This window comes from Hermetia illucens, chromosome 1 (assembly GCF_905115235.1).
Source record: "Hermetia illucens chromosome 1, iHerIll2.2.curated.20191125, whole genome shotgun sequence".
NCBI classification, from domain to species: domain Eukaryota; kingdom Metazoa; phylum Arthropoda; class Insecta; order Diptera; family Stratiomyidae; genus Hermetia; species Hermetia illucens.
Window position 1 is genome coordinate 132,198,415 of NC_051849.1, and position 19,162 is coordinate 132,217,576.

Genomic DNA, 19,162 nt, shown 5'->3' on the forward strand with positions numbered 1-19,162 from the left:
ATATTCCACTGGTAAAAGCAAAATCAAACACAGAATCGAGGTTCATAAGGTCACTTATCGGAAAAGCATTTGTTCCATCGATGGGTGCTTATTCTCTTATATTTGGTTTGCCAAGTTTTCAACTCCATTAGCAAATAAGTTACTTGGCAATCAGCTGGGATTCAGAGTGTTGGCATTCCTTTTTGACTCAATTCTGAGGCTGTCAATGTCATTATGAAGCTTAGTCATTGGCTCGTAATCAGTGATGGGCAGTTTACTTGTTTTCGATACTGTGTTCAGTGTTCATAGAGATGGAGTTCCCGGATTTAGGTTCGCATTGCTCTGAAGAGTCGTGTAACAAGCTTGGTAAGATCAGGAGAAAGTCTGGTGAAGGGTACGCATTGACAACTTCTATATTTTCAGACTTTTTGCCTGTGAAGTGCGATGGTTGTAAAAGAATCTTCTGTGCAAGTCATTATTCCTACTCGCAGCACAATTGTCCGACCCCTGGTAGGAAAGACTTCCAAGTGCCTATATGTCCACTGTGCGGAGAACCAGTGCCTACTCCTCGAGGGGTCCTGCCGGATCAGACTGTTGGCCAGCACATAGACAAATATTGCAAGCTGGAAACCAAGAAAATCTTCACGAATGCTTGTTCCTACGCAAACTGCAAAAAGAAAGAGCTGGTTCCGATTACGTGTTCAATTTGCAGGAGAAATTTCTGCTTGGGTCATCGACATCCCACCGACCACAAATGTGATAGGAAGGCGCCAAATAATTCGTAAGTGCCATGAAGACGTTGTTTGGAATGGAAAGTAATGAGGTTTGTTTCAGGCCAGCGCGTCAAGCCGCAGGTCTACGGCGAGACCTTGTAAATAGTTCTAGAACAAACCACGTCCAAGCTGTACAGGGAGACATGGTGAGTCCGATTTTAATGATTTATTTTCCGAGCACTCTGATTTCTTCGGTCGAGCCAAGAAATTGCATTGTTTACGTTACATACAAAATCTGGTTGTTTCCTATTTATCTAAAAAATGTGACAAATATTAGTCATAGGTTTGCTAATGAAATGGAAATTAGCGAGGGGGAGACGTTGTGAAATTCCGACAGAAATTTCGAGAAATAATTTTAAGTGGTTCGTCAGAGTTCATCTTTTCTATTTCCATTATTTGTTAGAAGTCAAGGACCCAAGAAAAATAAGTGATGAAGACAATTCTTTTGTAATATTTTTTTATGGAAAAAAGGCAGCAAGGGTAGTTTGCAAAAACTTACTGATTGAGAAGTATACAGTTTTCGTTTGGGTTGGCGCTGGGATAGCATTAATACTGTTCTTCCACTAGTTGGCTGGTACCTGCCGCGTCTATCTTTCAGGGAGTTGATCACTTGTATCGCAGGAACTGTCGAAAAAGTGTTGAAGAAAAAAATCATATTTTGATACCTTTGGGGGTATGTTGAGAGTTTTTTTGAACATTGAGTAGTTAAAAGGCGGGAAAAGAACAAAGTGATTATATTTTTTTAGGGATTGCGGGGCCTAAGTCCGCATCCACTTGATGTCGGACCGGACCCCTCGTTTAGGACTTAGCATCGAAACTTAAAAAATATGCTGATTAGTTGAGATGCCTAGTGACATCATTGAGCGAATCGTTTGCATATAAGATGTGTCAAGCTAATATAAATTCGTTAGATGGGGATTTAAAAGCCTCGAGATTGCACCCAGATCAGGCATTCGATAGAGCTAAATGGCGAAACCGATCACGACGAGCCGACCCCGCTTGTGAACGGGACAAAGGTTGAAGAAAAAGAGGAAGATAGATTTGCGTGTATCCGAACGTAAAAGTAGTGGAGGTATTGGGGTTGAGAAGGTGCAATGGGCGCATGTTAGTTGCAGTCGACCTGACTTGTGATGCTATACTTGTACACCAGATGTGCGCTTTTCACTAAACTTAAATCGGAAGTGAATTTAAAATATTCTGTTTGAAAATGACAGTTTTCCATATACATTTTTCATCTCAGTTTCTTTCGAATGCTATACAAAATTGTTTCTATTATTACTGAAAATACGAAGGAGACCCTATTGTACGATTGTTGATACTTTTCGTTTTTATGTGCTTTTTATCGATATTTATTTGATTAAATATTATCGGCTGGTCTATTCAATCTATTGCAAAGGGATTGTTTTCCAGGGAAATCTGTTGGTTGTTACAAGAGCGAAATTCGCATACAACAGCAACAGGACCCCAACCCAGAGCCATATTTTGCAGGAACGCAGCGAAAAAACTTAGCGGAGCTATTCAATGCCACCATCCTCGTAGGAGCAGAGGTCGTTCAGGAACCTACATTTGAAGAAGTGAAGGTGCACTGGAAACAATAGCAAAGTGCCAGGGTGGATGGAATAGTTGTGGAGCTACTAAAGGCGTAAAAATTGGGGGGTTTCATGAGATCATAAATACTATTTGGTCTGAGCTCATAAACTTTATTTGGCCAATTTGAGAAGATCGCAAAAGTAACTTATCAAGCCACTGTTGGTTCAATTGGCATTTTGCTCGTTTTCCAACGACTTTGATATTCAGACTAATTTTGACAAATGAATTTCCGTTAGCGCGAATTACTTGCCCATACCATTGAAGACGTTTCCCTCGCAATTTTTCCACTATCGGTGCGACCCTATATCAATCGCAGATATCTTCATTTCGGATGTGATCAAGGCGTGTTACGCCACTAGCCTAACGTTATATCTTCGCCTTCAATATTGCAAGACATTGCTAATTGCCTTTTGTAGTCGGCCAGCATTCACAAAAATAGGGCGAGACAGGGCGGACAACATTGTGATAAATTTTAGATATGAATACATCGATCACAAAGAACACCAGTTGTGGAACGTCACTTCATCCTGGTTGCGTTAATGCGTGAAACAATTTCATAAAGCAGTTCTCCATTGGCTGATAGCGTTGGCCCGATATATTTAAATCGGATAGTGGTAGAGCAATTGAACCAAGCTGACAAATTCTTCTGGGATTAGGTGTTGTCGTAGAGCATACCAGATGCGTTCATGTGGCAAACGCTTTCTTTTGATCCCGAAATGCAATGTAAAGAGGGCGATGTGTGGTGTCCGGATGGCTCAAGTGGTTAGAGCGCTGGGCTGTTATAGCGAAAGGTCGCGGTTCAAATCTCGCTGGGGGCAGAGGAATTTGTTTTCGTGACTAGATGTCGGACACCAATTGACTCAGCTGTGAATGAGTATCTGAGTCAAATAAGGATAATAATCTCGGGCGAGCGCAATGCTGACCACATTGCCTCTCACAGTGTACTGTGGTGTACCGTCACGGTCTTGAATGAAGTACTCTAACACTCTTCAAGGCCCTGATCCAATATGGATTGTTGTGCCAACGATTATTATTGTATCAGTAGTTCCGCAGTTCTTGACAATCCTGGCATGATTCACAATTATTTAAACGATTTCATGAATATGGTTATCAATAATGCGTTCAAAAATCTTCATGGTATGGAATAGCAACCGGTTCGGACGGTAATTTGAACATTTCGCCAGACATCCTTCCTTTTTCCTTATTGCAACTCTGGTACTTTCTTGCCAGTGAGATGGTGTTCTACCTTCCTCAATAATCCAATTTCGAGAATTATCTGGGTCATAGTGTTCGGGTCCTCGCTCTTCGCTTTCCAGAGATCAGATGCGATGTCATCAGATCCTGTTGCTTTTCCCCATTTCATTCGTATTTTTGCTCCCACAATTTCAGTAGCGCTGACAGGTGGAATGGCCCTAACAAATTCTTCCGTTGAAATCTGTTTGAAATATTCTCGCCATGTATCCGTCGCGGCGTCGATATGCAAAGTACGGTTTTTGTCGTTAACGCAACAGAAGTGTTCGATATCCTATGTGCGTTGGTGTCGGCTTTTGACAAGTCGATACAGATCTTTCTCGACCGCTCGGGTAGCAGCGATCGCTTTTTTTGCTTACCGTTTGGCATTCTTGTAATTTTGCCAATTGGTCATCGTTTTATTGTGGAAAAATTTGTGGTAAAGGCATTTCCCTAGATATTAATGGCACAAATTTCCTCTGGCATTTATTTCCTTTTTTTACCGGTAAAAAATGAATCACAGAAACAAATTGCAAGCGGTTAATCATGTATTCTAGGCACAAAATAATAGGAGAAGAGATACGTGAAAGATGCATTGAGACTACATAGCTTTCCATCAAGCCGTTAAAAAGTGTCAAGAGGATATAGATGTCCAGGATCGTAGAGGCAAAAGCAGTCGATCAGGATAGTTCGAATACTACAGGTTCGTTTTGAAGAAAATCGAACGAATAAACCTCCTTCTCAATTCTATAATAATTTTGAAATGGCTGCCATATTATGGAAAGATATTCAAAAATATTACCGGTCAAGGAATAATAAAGAATAGCTCGGAAGTGTATATGGAAAGACGAAGCTAGATATTATGGGAGCCCGGCTGGAGTCGTCGACATATTAAAGATTAAATCAAAGCTGTCAAGTGCCACCTCGAGATTCTTATTAGAAGCTATTTTTCTTAAGAGTTGACAATGAAGGTAGTGAAGTAGTGGGAAGTTTATTCAGAGCCTCTCAGATATACCTTGTCGAAGTTTGATGGCATGCAACTTTGTTAATTAGGGGAGTCAAAAACGAAGAATAGTTTTAGATCATCTACATTTGATTTGACTGTAACCACTTAGGTAGCATTATGCATAGCATCTGAGATTCTACCAGCGACAACTATATCTCTAATTGTTAATCAATGTTTCGACTGGCTTTACATTATGCTTAGTAAATGATGTTGGTGGTCCTCCAGGTCTTTTCTTCAACACTGATCAGGGGAAATTTTGTGACAAACATTTATTTTGCATATGCAGTCCAATGTAATTTCTTTGCTTCGAATAATCGAAGGTAATTGTTTTTTCTTCGATTCACACAATAAAATGTCAAACCCCAATAGGAATTCTACATATATGCCAAGGACAGCGGTATATACCAATTTCATAACGACTCTATTTCAAGTAGTGTTAAAACGTTCCACAAACTAATGATTGATTTTGTAATGCATCTAAGGGAGAGCTTTCCTTCTTTTTCTTTAGTCTTTGTCCCATACAAAAGCGTGGTCGGCTCGTCGTGATCGATAGTGCCATTTTGTTCTATCAAAGGCCTGATCTGGATGCAATCACGAGACTTTCGAATTCCCATCTACCGTATCAAGCCACTGTTATTTCGGCCGGTATTTTGGTCGCTTACCATCGACTTCGATGTTCAGACCAATAGTGGTAAAAGAATTCTCGTTAGTGCGAATTACTTCACCATACTATCAAGGACGCATCTCTCGTAATTATTCCACGATTGGTGTAACCGCATATCGATCGCCGATATCCTTATTTCGGAAGTGATCGAAACATGTCACGCCACTAGTCCAATGCAACATCTTCGTCTCCAACGCTCAGGAGCATAGAAGGAGATATGATGGACGATATTGCGGTAAATTTTGAATCTGAGAAATAAAGAACGCTAGTTGTGGAATGCCATTTCATTTAGGTTGCGCTAATGCGTGAAACAATTTCACAATGCAGTTCTCCATTGGCTGACAGCATTGACCCGAGATATTTAAATCGCTCAGTTCTGTGCAGGGTACTGTCACTGACCGTGATAGTGTTTGTTTCATGGGGATCGGACGTCAAAAATTCAGTTTTATTCAGATTCAATCTAAGATGGTGTTGCATGAGACGATCATTCCATTTTTGGACAATTTGCTCGAGATCATTTTTAAGGTTTTGTGTAAACACAAAACCTTATTAAAATCGGTTTACTATCTGTCCGTCCGTCCCCCGCATTTTTCTCAGAGATGGTTGTAGCGTTTCACACAAAATTTGGTAGAAAGGTGGGAACTGTGAACGCTCACGCATATAGTGAGTTACATCATTACGTCGTTAATGTTCTACATACTAATGGGACAAATGCACACTCAAATCTCTTTATAAAAGAACTACACAAAACCTTTCATACCTGAAGCGTCTAGCTTCCGGTTTCCCGACTTGTTCCATAGAAACATCTTATATGAAAAACGCCCTATGTAATCACTGCAACACCTCCTTGAATAAAGTTCTCGTCAGAGTTAATGGAATTAGATTATTGTGATTATTGATTAATGTTAGAAGCAAAGGATAGGTTTCTTAATTAAGTGGCGGCCTACACTTATTGTTCTATCCTATTTGGGAAACTAGAGGTTTAATTCTTCTCTGATGTTGTCTCTCCAAACTTCCAGAATATCAATCAATATATTCAGAATAACAAGAATAGTTTTGACTGCGCTTTCATCTAAAAACAATTTTATCTTTTAAACATTGTGTAATCGAGAAGTTAGAGGAATGCAAATTTAAGTATTAGATTTTATTAATTTTCTGGGGGAAACAAGTTCTAAAGTTTTTACTCCATGGCAAATAGTTTTTTTTAATGTGAAGTAACTTCTGATGAACTTAATAGATTTATAATTAGAAAATGGTTGTTGTTGAAATTTGAGTGCTTCGGAATATGTTTTCACTTATTCTTCAAAATTAAGAATCTACTTAATATATTTTTTTCATTTAGAATGACGATGAAGCGCTGGCGCGTGCATTAGAACTCTCAATGATTGAACAGGATAAACTAGCTGAACTCAATCGACGTGGACAAACTTCAGATGCTCATAATCATTCCACGAATATTACCACAGAAGAAAGTAAAAATAAATGTCGTATATCATATTTGATGTTGTTTTTTTTTTGAAAGGAATATTGATGGATATGTAATTTATTGCCAATAATATGTTATACTGTTTTAAACAAAGCTTAAAATTCGGAATCCAGTTAACCTACTTTACATCTAACGATTACTAGTGTTGCATGCTCGCAATTTGTAACTTTGATCTTAATGTATCTACGTGTAATTTAGAGCAAAATGGCAATTGAAAACCTCTTGAAAGTTTAACCTAACTTGACCTATTTAAACTTTATAAGCTAATTATTTTCTTTATGGAAGCTATTAACAGATTATCTACAGGTGAAATCCCGCCATAAAATTTTTTCCTCAATTTATTAATTTTTGAATCAATCAAGTCGACTTTAGCAGTGCTTTCGTGCTGAAGAATTTCGAGCGGTTTAAAATTATTTTCAGAACTTTATTTTGTGCAACTTCCAGTTCGATGGTATTTGATCCTGCACAAGTAGTGAAAATTGGAGCCCTACAGCAGATTACAGGCTGAAAAATCATTTTAAAAATGAACAGCCTATTTTCTATGACCTATTAATTAGTGGGTAAAGAACTTTAATAGGATTATTAACCCTATTTGTTGACAACGTAATGTGATCTTTATATAATAAAGATCTATATTTGAGCTGCTTAGTCCTTTAGATTTATTTATGGATAAATATATGGCAGGTATATAAGGCTCTACGTTTAGTAAAAAGAATGTCTTAAGTTTTTTGTTCGTTAATTTTAACTTTCCACTTTTTGCAATATTCTAATGTGAAACCGATTGAGAGAATATAAGGTATCTGCTGTATAAATTGTATATCGTTCGAAAATATTGCAATTTGTACACCGTTTGACCAAGGAAAATCAAGCCTGTATACAAGGTACAACAGTGGGACCAGGACTGAACCTTGGAGGACTCCTGCCTTAATATTCTTGGTCCCCGAAATTGTTTCCTGTTCACTCCTTAATGGAAAGTAGGGCATTTGCACAATCAGATTGTAGTGCATCACAGTTAACGCTGTGCAAGTGATGACATATGACGACTGGGATTCAAACCCAGAGCAACGAAATTGGGTGATCTGGCACTTAGGAAACTCTTCACCAGATAAAAAGGTAAGCCGGAAAGTCCGCCTTTGCGAGTTTGTAGAGCAAACCGTTGTGCCACACTCTATTAAAAGCTCTTTCTATGTCGAGGGACACTGAAGCCATAGATTGTTTAGCACCGAAAAATAATTCAACTGCGTTCTTTACACGCATTAATTATTGGGTTGTTGAATGTCTTTGTCTAAATTCAAATTGTCCGTTTGGTATCATTTTTTGTCATTCCACCTAGCCGGAAAGGTGTTGCTTGATGATTTTCTCAAACACTTTCGCAAGATTGCTCAGAAGACTTACGTGTTTTTGTGGTTTCAAAATCGGTATAATTTTCACGGACTTCCAAACGGTTGGCTAATAGCCGCATTTGACGCATGCTTTGAAGATATGCATAAGAAAGACGATTGCGGTTCTTGGCAAGCAAATGTTCGGAATCAAAGTTTGTGCACTTTTGATTATATTCCATATAATCTTCGGCTGGAAAGTTTTAGGCATGGAAAATGTGGTCCATTCCCTAATTATCTATTCAACCTCGGTTTCTGTTGCAGGAGCATAAAGTTCCCCATTTTCGCAAAAGTTTTTAGCAAATGTCCTTGGTAACCCTTTCTTTTATTAAAATCGGTTTACTGTCTGTCTGTCTGTCTGTCCGTCACACGCATTTTTCTCAGAGACGGCTATAGCGATTGGCACCAAATTTGGTAGAAAGGGGGGAACTGTGAACGCTCACGCATACAGTGAGTTACATCCTTTTACGTCGGGTCCCCATACATGCAAAATGGGGGTGTACATTTTTTTCATTAAATATAGTCATGTGGGGTATCAAATTAAAGGTTTCCATTAGTACTGGTGGGGAGTGCGGGGGGTTGAAATTGATAATTTTTTTAACGGACCCATTCTCAGAAACTACCAAACCGAAAAATCTGAAAAGAATCAGGGGGCTGCCACTATATGGTGCCTAGTCTCCGAAATACCCTCCATACCAATACCTGTTAAAATAAAGTTAATAGTAGTACATTACTAGAATTTTTAGTAATTGACAGGAAAACCCCCCTTAAGCTCACTCTAGAATCACAAAATTTTGCACCAATGTAGGCTACAGCATAGAGCATGATCCTGCCAAATTTGGTGGAAATCACACTATTACTAACAAAGTTATACTAGGTCAAAACTGTCGCTTCTCTGCAAATTCAAGACTATGAATGCAAATATTACTTGAAAGTGGAAATTTTCACATAATATATGCATATTTTACGTGCTACATGCTAATGAGACAAATGCACACTCAAATCTCTTTGTAAAGGAAATACACAAAACCTTTCATACCTGAAGCGCTGAGCTTCCGGTTTCCCGACTTGTTTTTTGTTAAATAAACTTGACTGCATTCTTCTAAACTCGAAATATGTTTATTTTTTTCTTTTCAAATTCGGACAATGTTCCAGATACATTATTCCACTGGTTGTTTCTAACGATGATGAGTAATTCTTGAATCAGTTAGTTTATTTGTTTCCACCTAAATTTCTATGCCTTCACCAGTCACATCTATGGGCGTTTCTGTATGAGAGTGGGTTGAGTTGAGTTTTTCCAATCCCGAGAGAAAGGCAATGTGAATAACTTTTTTAACAGGTGTTCTCGGGAGACTACGATTTATGGCTAATATCTGATTTAGAAATCTGTTTTGAAATCTTGCCCAATCAGCCAACTTGAAATCAAAGAAAAATTGATTGCTTAATAAATCCGGAGAACTAAACTTAAAGATAACTGGCAAATGATCAGAAGTGAGCTTGTTGTGTGTGTGCAGAACAGATATTTTGGACATTACAAAGTACCACATCTAGATTTGATGCCGAAGCTTTTTTGTTAAATGGGATCATCTACGAAAAGCAGTGAGACGGGGTAAGTTTGTATGAAGTTTTGTAGGATATTACCCCATTTGGTGACTTTCTTGCAACCCCAAATAGTGTTTCTGTAATGGCGATCTCCACCAATTAGAAACTTTCCATTTAAGCTACATAATTTTCGTAAATCGCTCTTAAACAACTACTTGCTTATGCCATTAGAATATTTTATTTCATTTTAGCTCCAACAAAAGTCTACGTCCAAGTGAAGTATCTTTTTAGAACATTTTTTCATCGTTTTCATTGATTTGTGGCACGGTGTATTGTCTTGATGAAACATCACTTTCTTACGCTATGTAATAGTTACTGTTGTTGGTTTTTCTCTTCTCAAGATAGTGAATATTATACCCTGCACATCCCAAAATACTACCAGCCAACTGTTTCTCGTCCTCGGTCCTCATTTCACCTCGTTTAAACTTAGCAAATCACTTCTTAACTTTTCCTGGTGCAAAGTCCGAATAATGTTTATGAAGCGTCAACAGTATTTGTTCACCAAAAAGCAATGCTTTATTAATATAAGAAATTAGTTTTTATCCATTTTTTTTCAAACTAACAAAAGCCGCTATTATTTTTATCGATGGAAAAATTCGGCTTTGGGGGTAATTTAGGTGCTAGGGTGGGTTTCTGCTTGCAGAGACTATTCCTACTTTTGCAGAGTATGTTGCTAATTGTAACAATGATTAAGATTATGGATGTATATCTTGGAATTGTGTGATATGTGACATAATCGTTGGTGGAAACTGCTGGTGGAAACTGCTGGTGGATCTGTGGCCTCCTCGTGTTTGCTGTAGGTTGGTCAGTAAATTCCACTGTGACTGATATGAATAATTTTTTTCAAGAGATATGTGCTGTGATTCCTTTGTTAGTAGATTCATTTTGCAGGATTCAACTTGGACACTTACGCTGAATATGATTCTAGACCTTTCACATAAAAAAACTTGTACTCCAATAATGTTGCATGAATTTTTTCTCTCTATGCCTCTCGATGGTAGGTGGATAATTTTATTGCAGCCAGGGTCCCATTCACCTTAACAGTCAAACCGGTTTTTTGCAAAGTCCAAAAAGGTGAAAATCGCAGGAAGACAAGTCCGGACTGAAGAGAGGATGTTCCAAAATTTCCCAGCCGAAGAAGTCCAATTTTTGTCTTGCTTTTTTCCAAGCGCTTCTTCTAATGGCCCAAAAAGGTGAAAATCGCAGTGAGACAAGTCCGGACTGAAGAGAGGTTGTTCTAAGATTTCCCAGTCAAAGAAGTCCAATTTTTGTCTCATTGCGCTGGCTACATGAGGACTTGGATTGTCATGAAGGAAAATCACGCTTTTAACGGATTTTGTCTTCTTTTTTTGCCGAAATGCCAATCGCGCGGTATTCATCATTTCGCAATAATACAGCGTCGATCATAGAGAAAATCGAGATGAATAACACCTTTCGGATAAGAAAAACAGTTGCCATTACCTTAATGGTAGACGATTACATCTTTGTCTTCACTGGCGCTCTCTTCCTGCTCTTCTTCTTTTTTCCTTCTTTACCTCCAAACTGGCCTGTTTCGCTTCGGGTGTATGTTGGTGGTGCATCCAAGTTTCATCACAGATAACGATTCTATCTAAAACGCGTCTCTCTTGCTGGGATCGTCGAGAAAGTTTCAATCAATGTCGCGGAGACTTTGAAATTCCAAGTCATCTGCCACGATTGTTTGGACACTTCCATTGCCAGTTGATTTCCTTAATGGTTTCGATTAGGGATATTCATCGATTTTGCTCTATGAGACTACGGACCGTCTCGATATCTTAATAATAGTCGTCGATCGTGGCTCAGACTATCGACTTCCTCACGCTCTCCAAGGAATCCCTGTGCCACACAAATACTTGGATCCTTCAAAAGTATTTTCTCGAAACTGTGCACATATTCGCTCTAAAATTTCGGTTGGATTCATTGCCTCTCTGGCGGAAAACTTAATGATATTTCTTTGCTCCACGTACACGTGTACTTGATGAACTGGTCAGAACGGTTTTGTGAAATCGGGAATGGGTCAACTGCAATGCCAGTAAGGAGAAAGGAGTAATGATTAAGGGAACTATACTGGACGAGCTCACTAAGAATGCAACAGTCTAGGGTGCTCATGGGAAAAATTTGAACCAAAGCGCTCGCTGGATTGTTTAAACCTCAGCAAGAACAATCTTATTGTTGATTTTTAAAGTTTTGTGTGAAACAGAACTTGTGAAACAGAATCGATTCGATGTCTGTCTATCCGTCTGTCTGTCACACCCGATTTATTCAGAAACGGCTGAATCAATTGTTAAGAAATTTGGTAAGGACTTGTGGTCTGCGAATCCCTTTGCATATGGTAAGTGGCGCCATTTTGTGCTGACTTTAAGGGGGGCTTCCCATATGTGAGAAGGGAGTGTACATTTTTTTTACAGACTATGGCCATGTGGGGTGTCAAACGAAATAGTTCAATTAGTACGTTTCGAAACTGGTTCCATATTTGATATTGAGGGTGAAACTTTTACACTTTATGTGAGTTTCGTGCATTATAAAATGTATATGACGTCACCATAACGTATCAATTCGTCAATACCACAACAAAAAAAAAAACATTTCGTTTAGTTTTTTAATCATTTATATTTGATATTGATCAATTACTCGAGACTGCCATATGTATGTATTTATATGTACATATATTTTTTTTTGTGCGTACACGGAGGTGGAAAATCTTAGAAAGATACGTCCGCCGCAGTTCCGCCGCCTGAACGGCGGAAATACAGCGGGCGTGTGTGGGATTCACACCCACTAAAAACCACCCCCGGTCTCTTCAGCCCCAGCCCCGCGGGACCACCATTGAGGTATTACTTCGCGGGGTAGGTTTGCTCTTAGGCACTCATCCTTCTCCTATTTGCAGCTTTCCTTCTTCTTTGTTCCTTCAGCAACTCCTCCTGCATTTGGATGATTGCGGAGCCAACCGCAAGCCACTTCTCCTCGGACTCCAGCATCTCAGTAACCAAGCTCTCCGGGGTCCCGCTCCTGCCCAGCACCTGGTTTAAGCTCCTTCTCTCCATCGCAAATCGTGGGCAGTGAAACATCACATGCTCTGGATCCTCCGGTATGCCATCGCATCTGGGACAGTTCGGAGAATCATCCAACCCAAAGCGGTGCAGATACTGCCTGTAGCAACCACCGTGCCCCGTGAGGAACTGGGTAATGTGGTAGTTGGTCTCCCCATGTTTTCGCTCAAGCCACACCCTAATGTTGGGAATGAGCCTGTGCGTCCACGGACCTTTCGCAGACTCGACCCATCTGCGTTGCCAGAGATCAAGCGACTCTGACATTGCCGCATTTCTACGCTGTGCATGCCCCTCTATATGTCTTGCACTGTACAGGACACTCATTTCTTTGGCCAGAAAGTCAACCGGGATCATGCCTGCCACCACCAATACTGCCTCATCTGATGTGGTTCTAAAAGCACTGCAAACCCTCAAAGCCATCCGCCGGTAAACCGAGTTCACTTGCTTCCGTCTCGGAGAGTTTGCAAACGCCTCTGCCCACACAGGCGACGAGTAGAGCAGGATGGAGCGCACCACCTTCGGCAATGTTTCGGCCCACGAATATTTGGCAACATTTTTGCAAGTGCCGTGGTGGCACTGACTGCCTTTTGGCATGCATACTCTAGGTGTTCCCTAAAACTCAATTTGGTGTCAATTATTACCCCCAGGTATTTGATAGCCGGCTTTGATACGACCGTATGTCCACCGACCTCCACTTTTATAGTGTTATTTTTCCTGTGTTTCGTTATTAAGACCGCTTCCGTTTTCGCGTCCACCAAGGTCAGCCCGGCCTTTTCTAGCCAGGACTTTACCGCTCTCACTGTTTCTGTTGCGTAAACCTCCACATCTTCTGGGTGTTTTGCTGCAACAACCACAGCTAGCGGACAATCGTAGGCCCCTCTGGGACGGGAAGAGCAAGCACCCCATTATACATGATATTCCACAACAGGGGACCAAGCACCGATCCATGTGGTACCCCAGCTGTGACAATGTACTCTTTGGGGCCCTCATCCGTCCCGAACCAGAGAGTCCTCTCTGAGAGGTAGTTTTCCACCAAATTCGCTAAGTATCCGGGGACACCTATGTCAGCCAACGCCCCTTTAATTCTATTCCAGTTGGCCGAGTTGAATGCGTTTTTGGCATCCAACGCCACCACGGCACAGCAGCCGCCAGAAATCAGTGCACCTTTTGCCAGGTTTACCACCATGTTAATTGCGTCCACCGTAGAGTGGGCGCGTCGGAAACCAAACTGGCGTTCCGACAAACCATTGCTGGCTTCGACGATGGGCAGGAGTCTGTTGTAGATGACTCTCTCCATCATCTTCCCCATTGTATCCAACAGGCAGATAGGACGATAAGACGCTGGGTTTCCAGGTGGCTTGCCAGGTTTCGGAAGCAACACCAACTTTTGCTTTTTCCACTGGGCAGAGAATGTTCCTTCTTTTAGGCACGCCTCGAAGGTGTTGGCGAAAATATGTACATATATGCTAATGAAGCTTTGGGGTAGTGTCTAATTGAGATAGATACACATATTTGTACATTAAACCAGCGGTATTCAATATACGTACTGTATATGTAAACATGTATGCTTTTGCACACGAAGTAAGTCGCAATAATGTGTACGATTAATTTATATATGTGCATATATTCGGTAATAGGAATCGTAAATTTCGGAAGCGCTTCATATTCAAAAGTGCTTCTCGAGCAGCATTAGTATGCTTGCTTTCAGTTCTTCTCTGAGGTGAAATTGATGTGCTTCTCTTCCATATCCCAATATGCTTCTTAGGAAGCACTTATTTAGTGGCGCATAAAAGGAACGCTTCCTGGCAATGATACGCAATGGTAAAAAGTATATGAAGCGGAAGCGCAAAAGAATCGTTCTATGATGCTATGGAAGCGTTCTAATTGTGCTTCTGGAGCGCTGCTTTTCCTATTGGGACGTTTGTTTGTTTAGGGTGAATTAGGGAAAATTACTTTGAAAAAATATGGGGGATATTTTTGCTTTTAGCCATATACGAATGGAAAATTGTGCGTATAAAGTTCCTCACATAAGATGAACACAAAACCTTTCTACCCGCAGGTCCAGTTTCCGGTATCCCGACTGGTTTGATTTTGATATTTGTGGACATCCCTGTACATTCTGTGGTGAGAGCGATGAAACTACATATTCTAGGACAATGTCCGGCGCTTAGTAGTAGGAAACATCCTAAAATTCCTCTCGATTATTGAATTGATCGACATATTATAGTTAGTAGGCATACTATAACCATCAAATTAGCGTAGTAGTTCTTTAGCACGCAGTGCAACTTCCTAAGATAATAATACTATCACATATTATTATTATCAAGCCCGGGGAGACAGTTGTCCCAAAACTTCATTATGAAGGCCAGTTGAAGCGAAGTAAGGAATTTGAAGGAAGCCTTGTTGAATACTGAAGTTCAGCTAAGTCCCGGGATCATGCATTTAACTTCATCAACACTAACTGACGTCAGACAAAAACTTCAATTTCCATCGTTGATGAATAATTATGAAAGATGAATTTGAGAAAATACAGTTCGTTTGATCAAAGAGTGAATAAGAGAACACGTGAATTATTAATTAGTGAGGTATTCAGGTTTCAGCATGTGATATTTGAGTTTATTTGTATATCTATTAAAATTTCAAACAAATCGTGCTATTTTAAGGTAATATATCCATTTTCATTTTCAGCAGCGAATACTTTGGTTACAATAAGTCATTTTTAATTCTAACTGAGAAGAGAAAAATATTTTAAGCTACGCGAGCGAAATAATGGAGTAGTTTGTTTCAGAAATTCGATTATAAAATATATAGGACATAAACTTGGTTACGCAACTTAAAACGAACGAATAAAGTGGAATCCAGTCAAGCGTTCCTGTTCCTTAAGATCCTTTGGCTCATCGTCCTTCCGTTTATTCATAATCGACGATCTTCTCGTCATTGATTTCAGCACTTTCCTGTGGCAACATCTTTCCACGAGTTGGCTAAAACATCATTTGGTTAGTTAGTCTTTACAGTTTTGCTAAGTGGGTGAATATTATTTAATATTGTCAAAAGACCCTTTTAAACCTTACCTTTGGATGCATAAGTACGAATGGAAGCTCAGCACATAGTTCTCCACCCAAAGCGCCAAGGAAAAGCTTGACTTTGACGGCATAGGAGACAATTATTCCAAACGCATCGCGGCATTCCGGAGCAGAGAGTCTGTGGCGGGGTGAAAAATGACCATTGATACTTTATATGCACATTAATATTACTCATTTGCTTACAGGGTAGTTGAAGCTAAGAAAGTCTCACGCCTCTTTGGATCGCCTTCAACTGCAATTCCAAACCGATTTTGATTAGGAATTAGATTCGGCTGCAAGTAGACAACCTTTTGGACACTGGATCCGGGTTGGATTGGGCATCCCTCAGTAGTTTCCATGGACGAGATAGTGTGCCGGAATTGTCCGCTTTGGAAGAGGACAACATCGACTCCTTGCTGCACCATTGCCTTAATCTTCTTCACAATTTTATTGGAGTTATTGCGAATGCAAATATTAACAGCAATCTTATCCCCATGGTGGTACAGTTGCTTGTCCAAGGTCACTTCCAGCTCCAGTTCGCCAGGAGAGAGCAAGAAGTCCTTTCGCACAATGGTGCATGGTTGTACTCCTTGCTTTGTTGGGGCGTACTGTACTTTGCGGACACCCAGAGCCACTGAGCTTCGTCGATGGTTGCGATCGAGTTCCGAATCACCAGCAAATACCTACCACACGGGAAAGCAACGTCACTATTTATAGGAGACATTGTAGGGCTTTATTGTTACCTTGACAAAGTATTGAATACCGCAAGGCTGGCTTTCATCACCAGCTTTCTGCTGCAAGGTAATTGAAGCTGGGGAGTTTGGCGGCATAGTGAGGAGGAAGGGGAAGGCGTTCGGTCCGAGCTTCTTGAGAAGACGCTCCTGCATTTTGGTCATTACTACGTCAGACTTTTCCTGAGGATAAATTTGCTGCGATGCAAGGGTTAGTTCTTTTTGGAAGTTGAGTCCCATGGTTTCGTCTTCTTCTCGGCCATATCGGAAGTGGCAAATGAGTTGGGCATAAATTTTGCGGTTGTTTCGAACGTAGTCGTCATTGAGGACAACAAGACCATCTATAAATTGAAACAAATATTTATCGTTTCTTCAGAGGACACATTTCAGTTTAAAGACATCTTGAAATCTGGGGTAACAAGAAGTCACTTGACTTTTATTTGGTTAATAAAATTCGTTAGAAAGGAAACTTTGCATGTCAAGTTTGAATTGTTTACTTGAACAAATGAAAGTTCAATCTATTTACGCACTAGCAAGTTCTCAGATTTATCCTTCCACATTGTAAGAACTTAAGATTTAAAGATAAACAGTCACAGGTCATACCGACTGGCTCCACAGTAGTAATGGAGTCGATGAAGTCCCGTTTGCCCATATAGAGGGTAACCTTGCCATTAGGCGAGCACTTCTTGTATACTTTGAAGTTAACAACCATTTTAAATAAACTATGAAACTGGGCACACTATTATACACTTAGAACTTGCGCTTGCTGGTCACAAGGATTCCTTTTTATTCCGTTACGAAAATGTTGCGTCGAGGTTGGGTTTGTCGCTTAGCAGGCCGAGAGATCGTTTGCGCTTGTTTCGCAGCACAGGGTGCTTTTATAGCGGCGTACTAAACTTATCCAATTAGCCTCCATTGCAAGTCATTAGCACCGGAGAGGCTTCTCGTATATTTGAAATCAATAATGGTCTTTCGACGGAAATAAACTGCTAAATCGATAATTTGTCACTAGAATAGCGAAAGGCAATTGGAAAATATGCAATTCGGGCGAAACACGGTTGAGGTGATAATAACATTGTCTTTGAGGGCGCGAGTGGAGCTCATATTACGTGGCATTTATACCTTCTAAGTAACACCACTTGATGGCCCTAGATTAATGCATTGCGAACTTACATATTTGCAGCTTTCGGATGAACTCTTGCAGTTCTGGTTTTCAATTTGTTTATATTATTTCCAAGTTTCCGTTCATGTTACTTTATGTGGGAATTCTTTCATTTTGAAAACCCGATAGTTGGTCGCCACGAAACTTTGAGTTCGATTAAATTAGCCAAATCACATAGTCGTAAGAGCAAGGTCTAGGCCAACGAGGTTTGTATGTGTGTCCGTATTTGCCCCAGTTATAGATATCGCTTTTGCATTGAAACATACGAGATATACATTCGTATAGGTTTTCCTAATTAATAATCCTGCCTCCTAATGAACAATGAGAGATTAAACTAAAATTTCATCTTAGTTGTTTGCTTAGCTTAGCTGCTTCAGTTGATAAAAAGGTTTTTGCTTCGGAACCTTTTCGATGTAATCCTAATAAATAACAGTATTTATACCAGCTTATATTTCTAAATGAACAGAGATGTAGGTAGGTGCGGGCTCACTGAGTATAGAGAGTTACAGTAAGTGTATTTGGTTAAAAGGAATCTTCTAGGACTAGAGATTAAAAAGAAAAACTTTTTACAGTAACATGTTGAACATAGTCTATCAATTTGAGTTCGGTGAAAAATCACTCGAATATCCTCGTGAATTTCGTGAATTCGTCCCGTAGTTATCTGGCATGTCATCCTTTTGTATCACAAATATTACCTCTTTAAGCTATCCGGGCGGGGGCAACCTCACCCATATGGATTGAGTGACATAGCCTATTGAACTTGGTTTTAGCCACAACTAAACGGTTGTGTTATTCATCCTATTGCAGGGGGCCAAAAATTCTTGTGTTGTACAGTAAGAGGTTTGACCCTATGGTGAGGCGTTTCAGATGGGACAGTTTTCGTAAGTTGAAATAGATTCTGTTGACTGCAACATTTTCATTTCTGCTGCCGTTTTATTTTGGGTCATACTCATGTATATTGTTTAATGTGACTACCAATGTTATTGGTGCACTTCGAAAAATTGTTCTAGGAGGAAGGAGCTTGAAGGTTTCGAGACTGGCTAGTTTAGCCAGCCGTACTAAATTTCAATTGCCGTGTAAAGTTTTACCTTGGCTTTGGTATTGGAGGCTGCCTTGAAATCGATGAAAAGATGGTATCACTTATGGTCATTTTCCAACAGTGATTGTCACAGGAGAATCTGATCTGTTACTGATTTGCTTAGAGTGGAGCCTCGTCGCTAATATGCTGGGCGTATGGGACTAGCTAAATAGTGGAGAATATCTTACAGGTTGTACTTCTTTAACTATGTTATACCTTATAATTGTTGCACTAAGTGATATCTTTTTACGATTTTGTATAAAACAAAATCTTATTAAAATCGGTTTACTGTCTGTCTGTCTGCCACACGTATTTTTCTAGGAAACTGTTATAGCGATTGAGGGGGAGGGGT

At 40.0% G+C, this 19,162-nt stretch overlaps 2 protein-coding genes across 2 annotated transcripts; one reads left to right on the top strand and one right to left on the bottom strand.

Annotated features, from left to right (window-relative positions):
• The first annotated feature begins 184 nt into the window (after positions 1 to 184).
• LOC119646970 (AN1-type zinc finger protein 2A) lies at positions 185 to 6,776 on the top strand. The gene is made up of 4 exons (XM_038047672.1): positions 185 to 345; positions 403 to 760; positions 814 to 898; positions 6,585 to 6,776. The coding sequence occupies exons 1-4, from the start codon at positions 291 to 293 to the stop codon at positions 6,759 to 6,761; spliced, it is 675 nt and encodes a 224-aa protein (XP_037903600.1). The 5' UTR covers positions 185 to 290; the 3' UTR covers positions 6,762 to 6,776.
• An 8,589-nt stretch (positions 6,777 to 15,365) lies between these two features.
• On the bottom strand, positions 15,366 to 17,429 carry LOC119646769 (phosrestin-2-like). The gene is made up of 5 exons (XM_038047351.1): positions 17,174 to 17,429; positions 16,583 to 16,911; positions 16,044 to 16,522; positions 15,849 to 15,978; positions 15,366 to 15,758 (listed from the first exon to the last, which is right to left on the bottom strand). The coding sequence occupies exons 1-5, from the start codon at positions 17,280 to 17,282 to the stop codon at positions 15,687 to 15,689; spliced, it is 1,119 nt and encodes a 372-aa protein (XP_037903279.1). The 5' UTR covers positions 17,283 to 17,429; the 3' UTR covers positions 15,366 to 15,686.
• Positions 17,430 to 19,162: the final 1,733 nt, after the last annotated feature.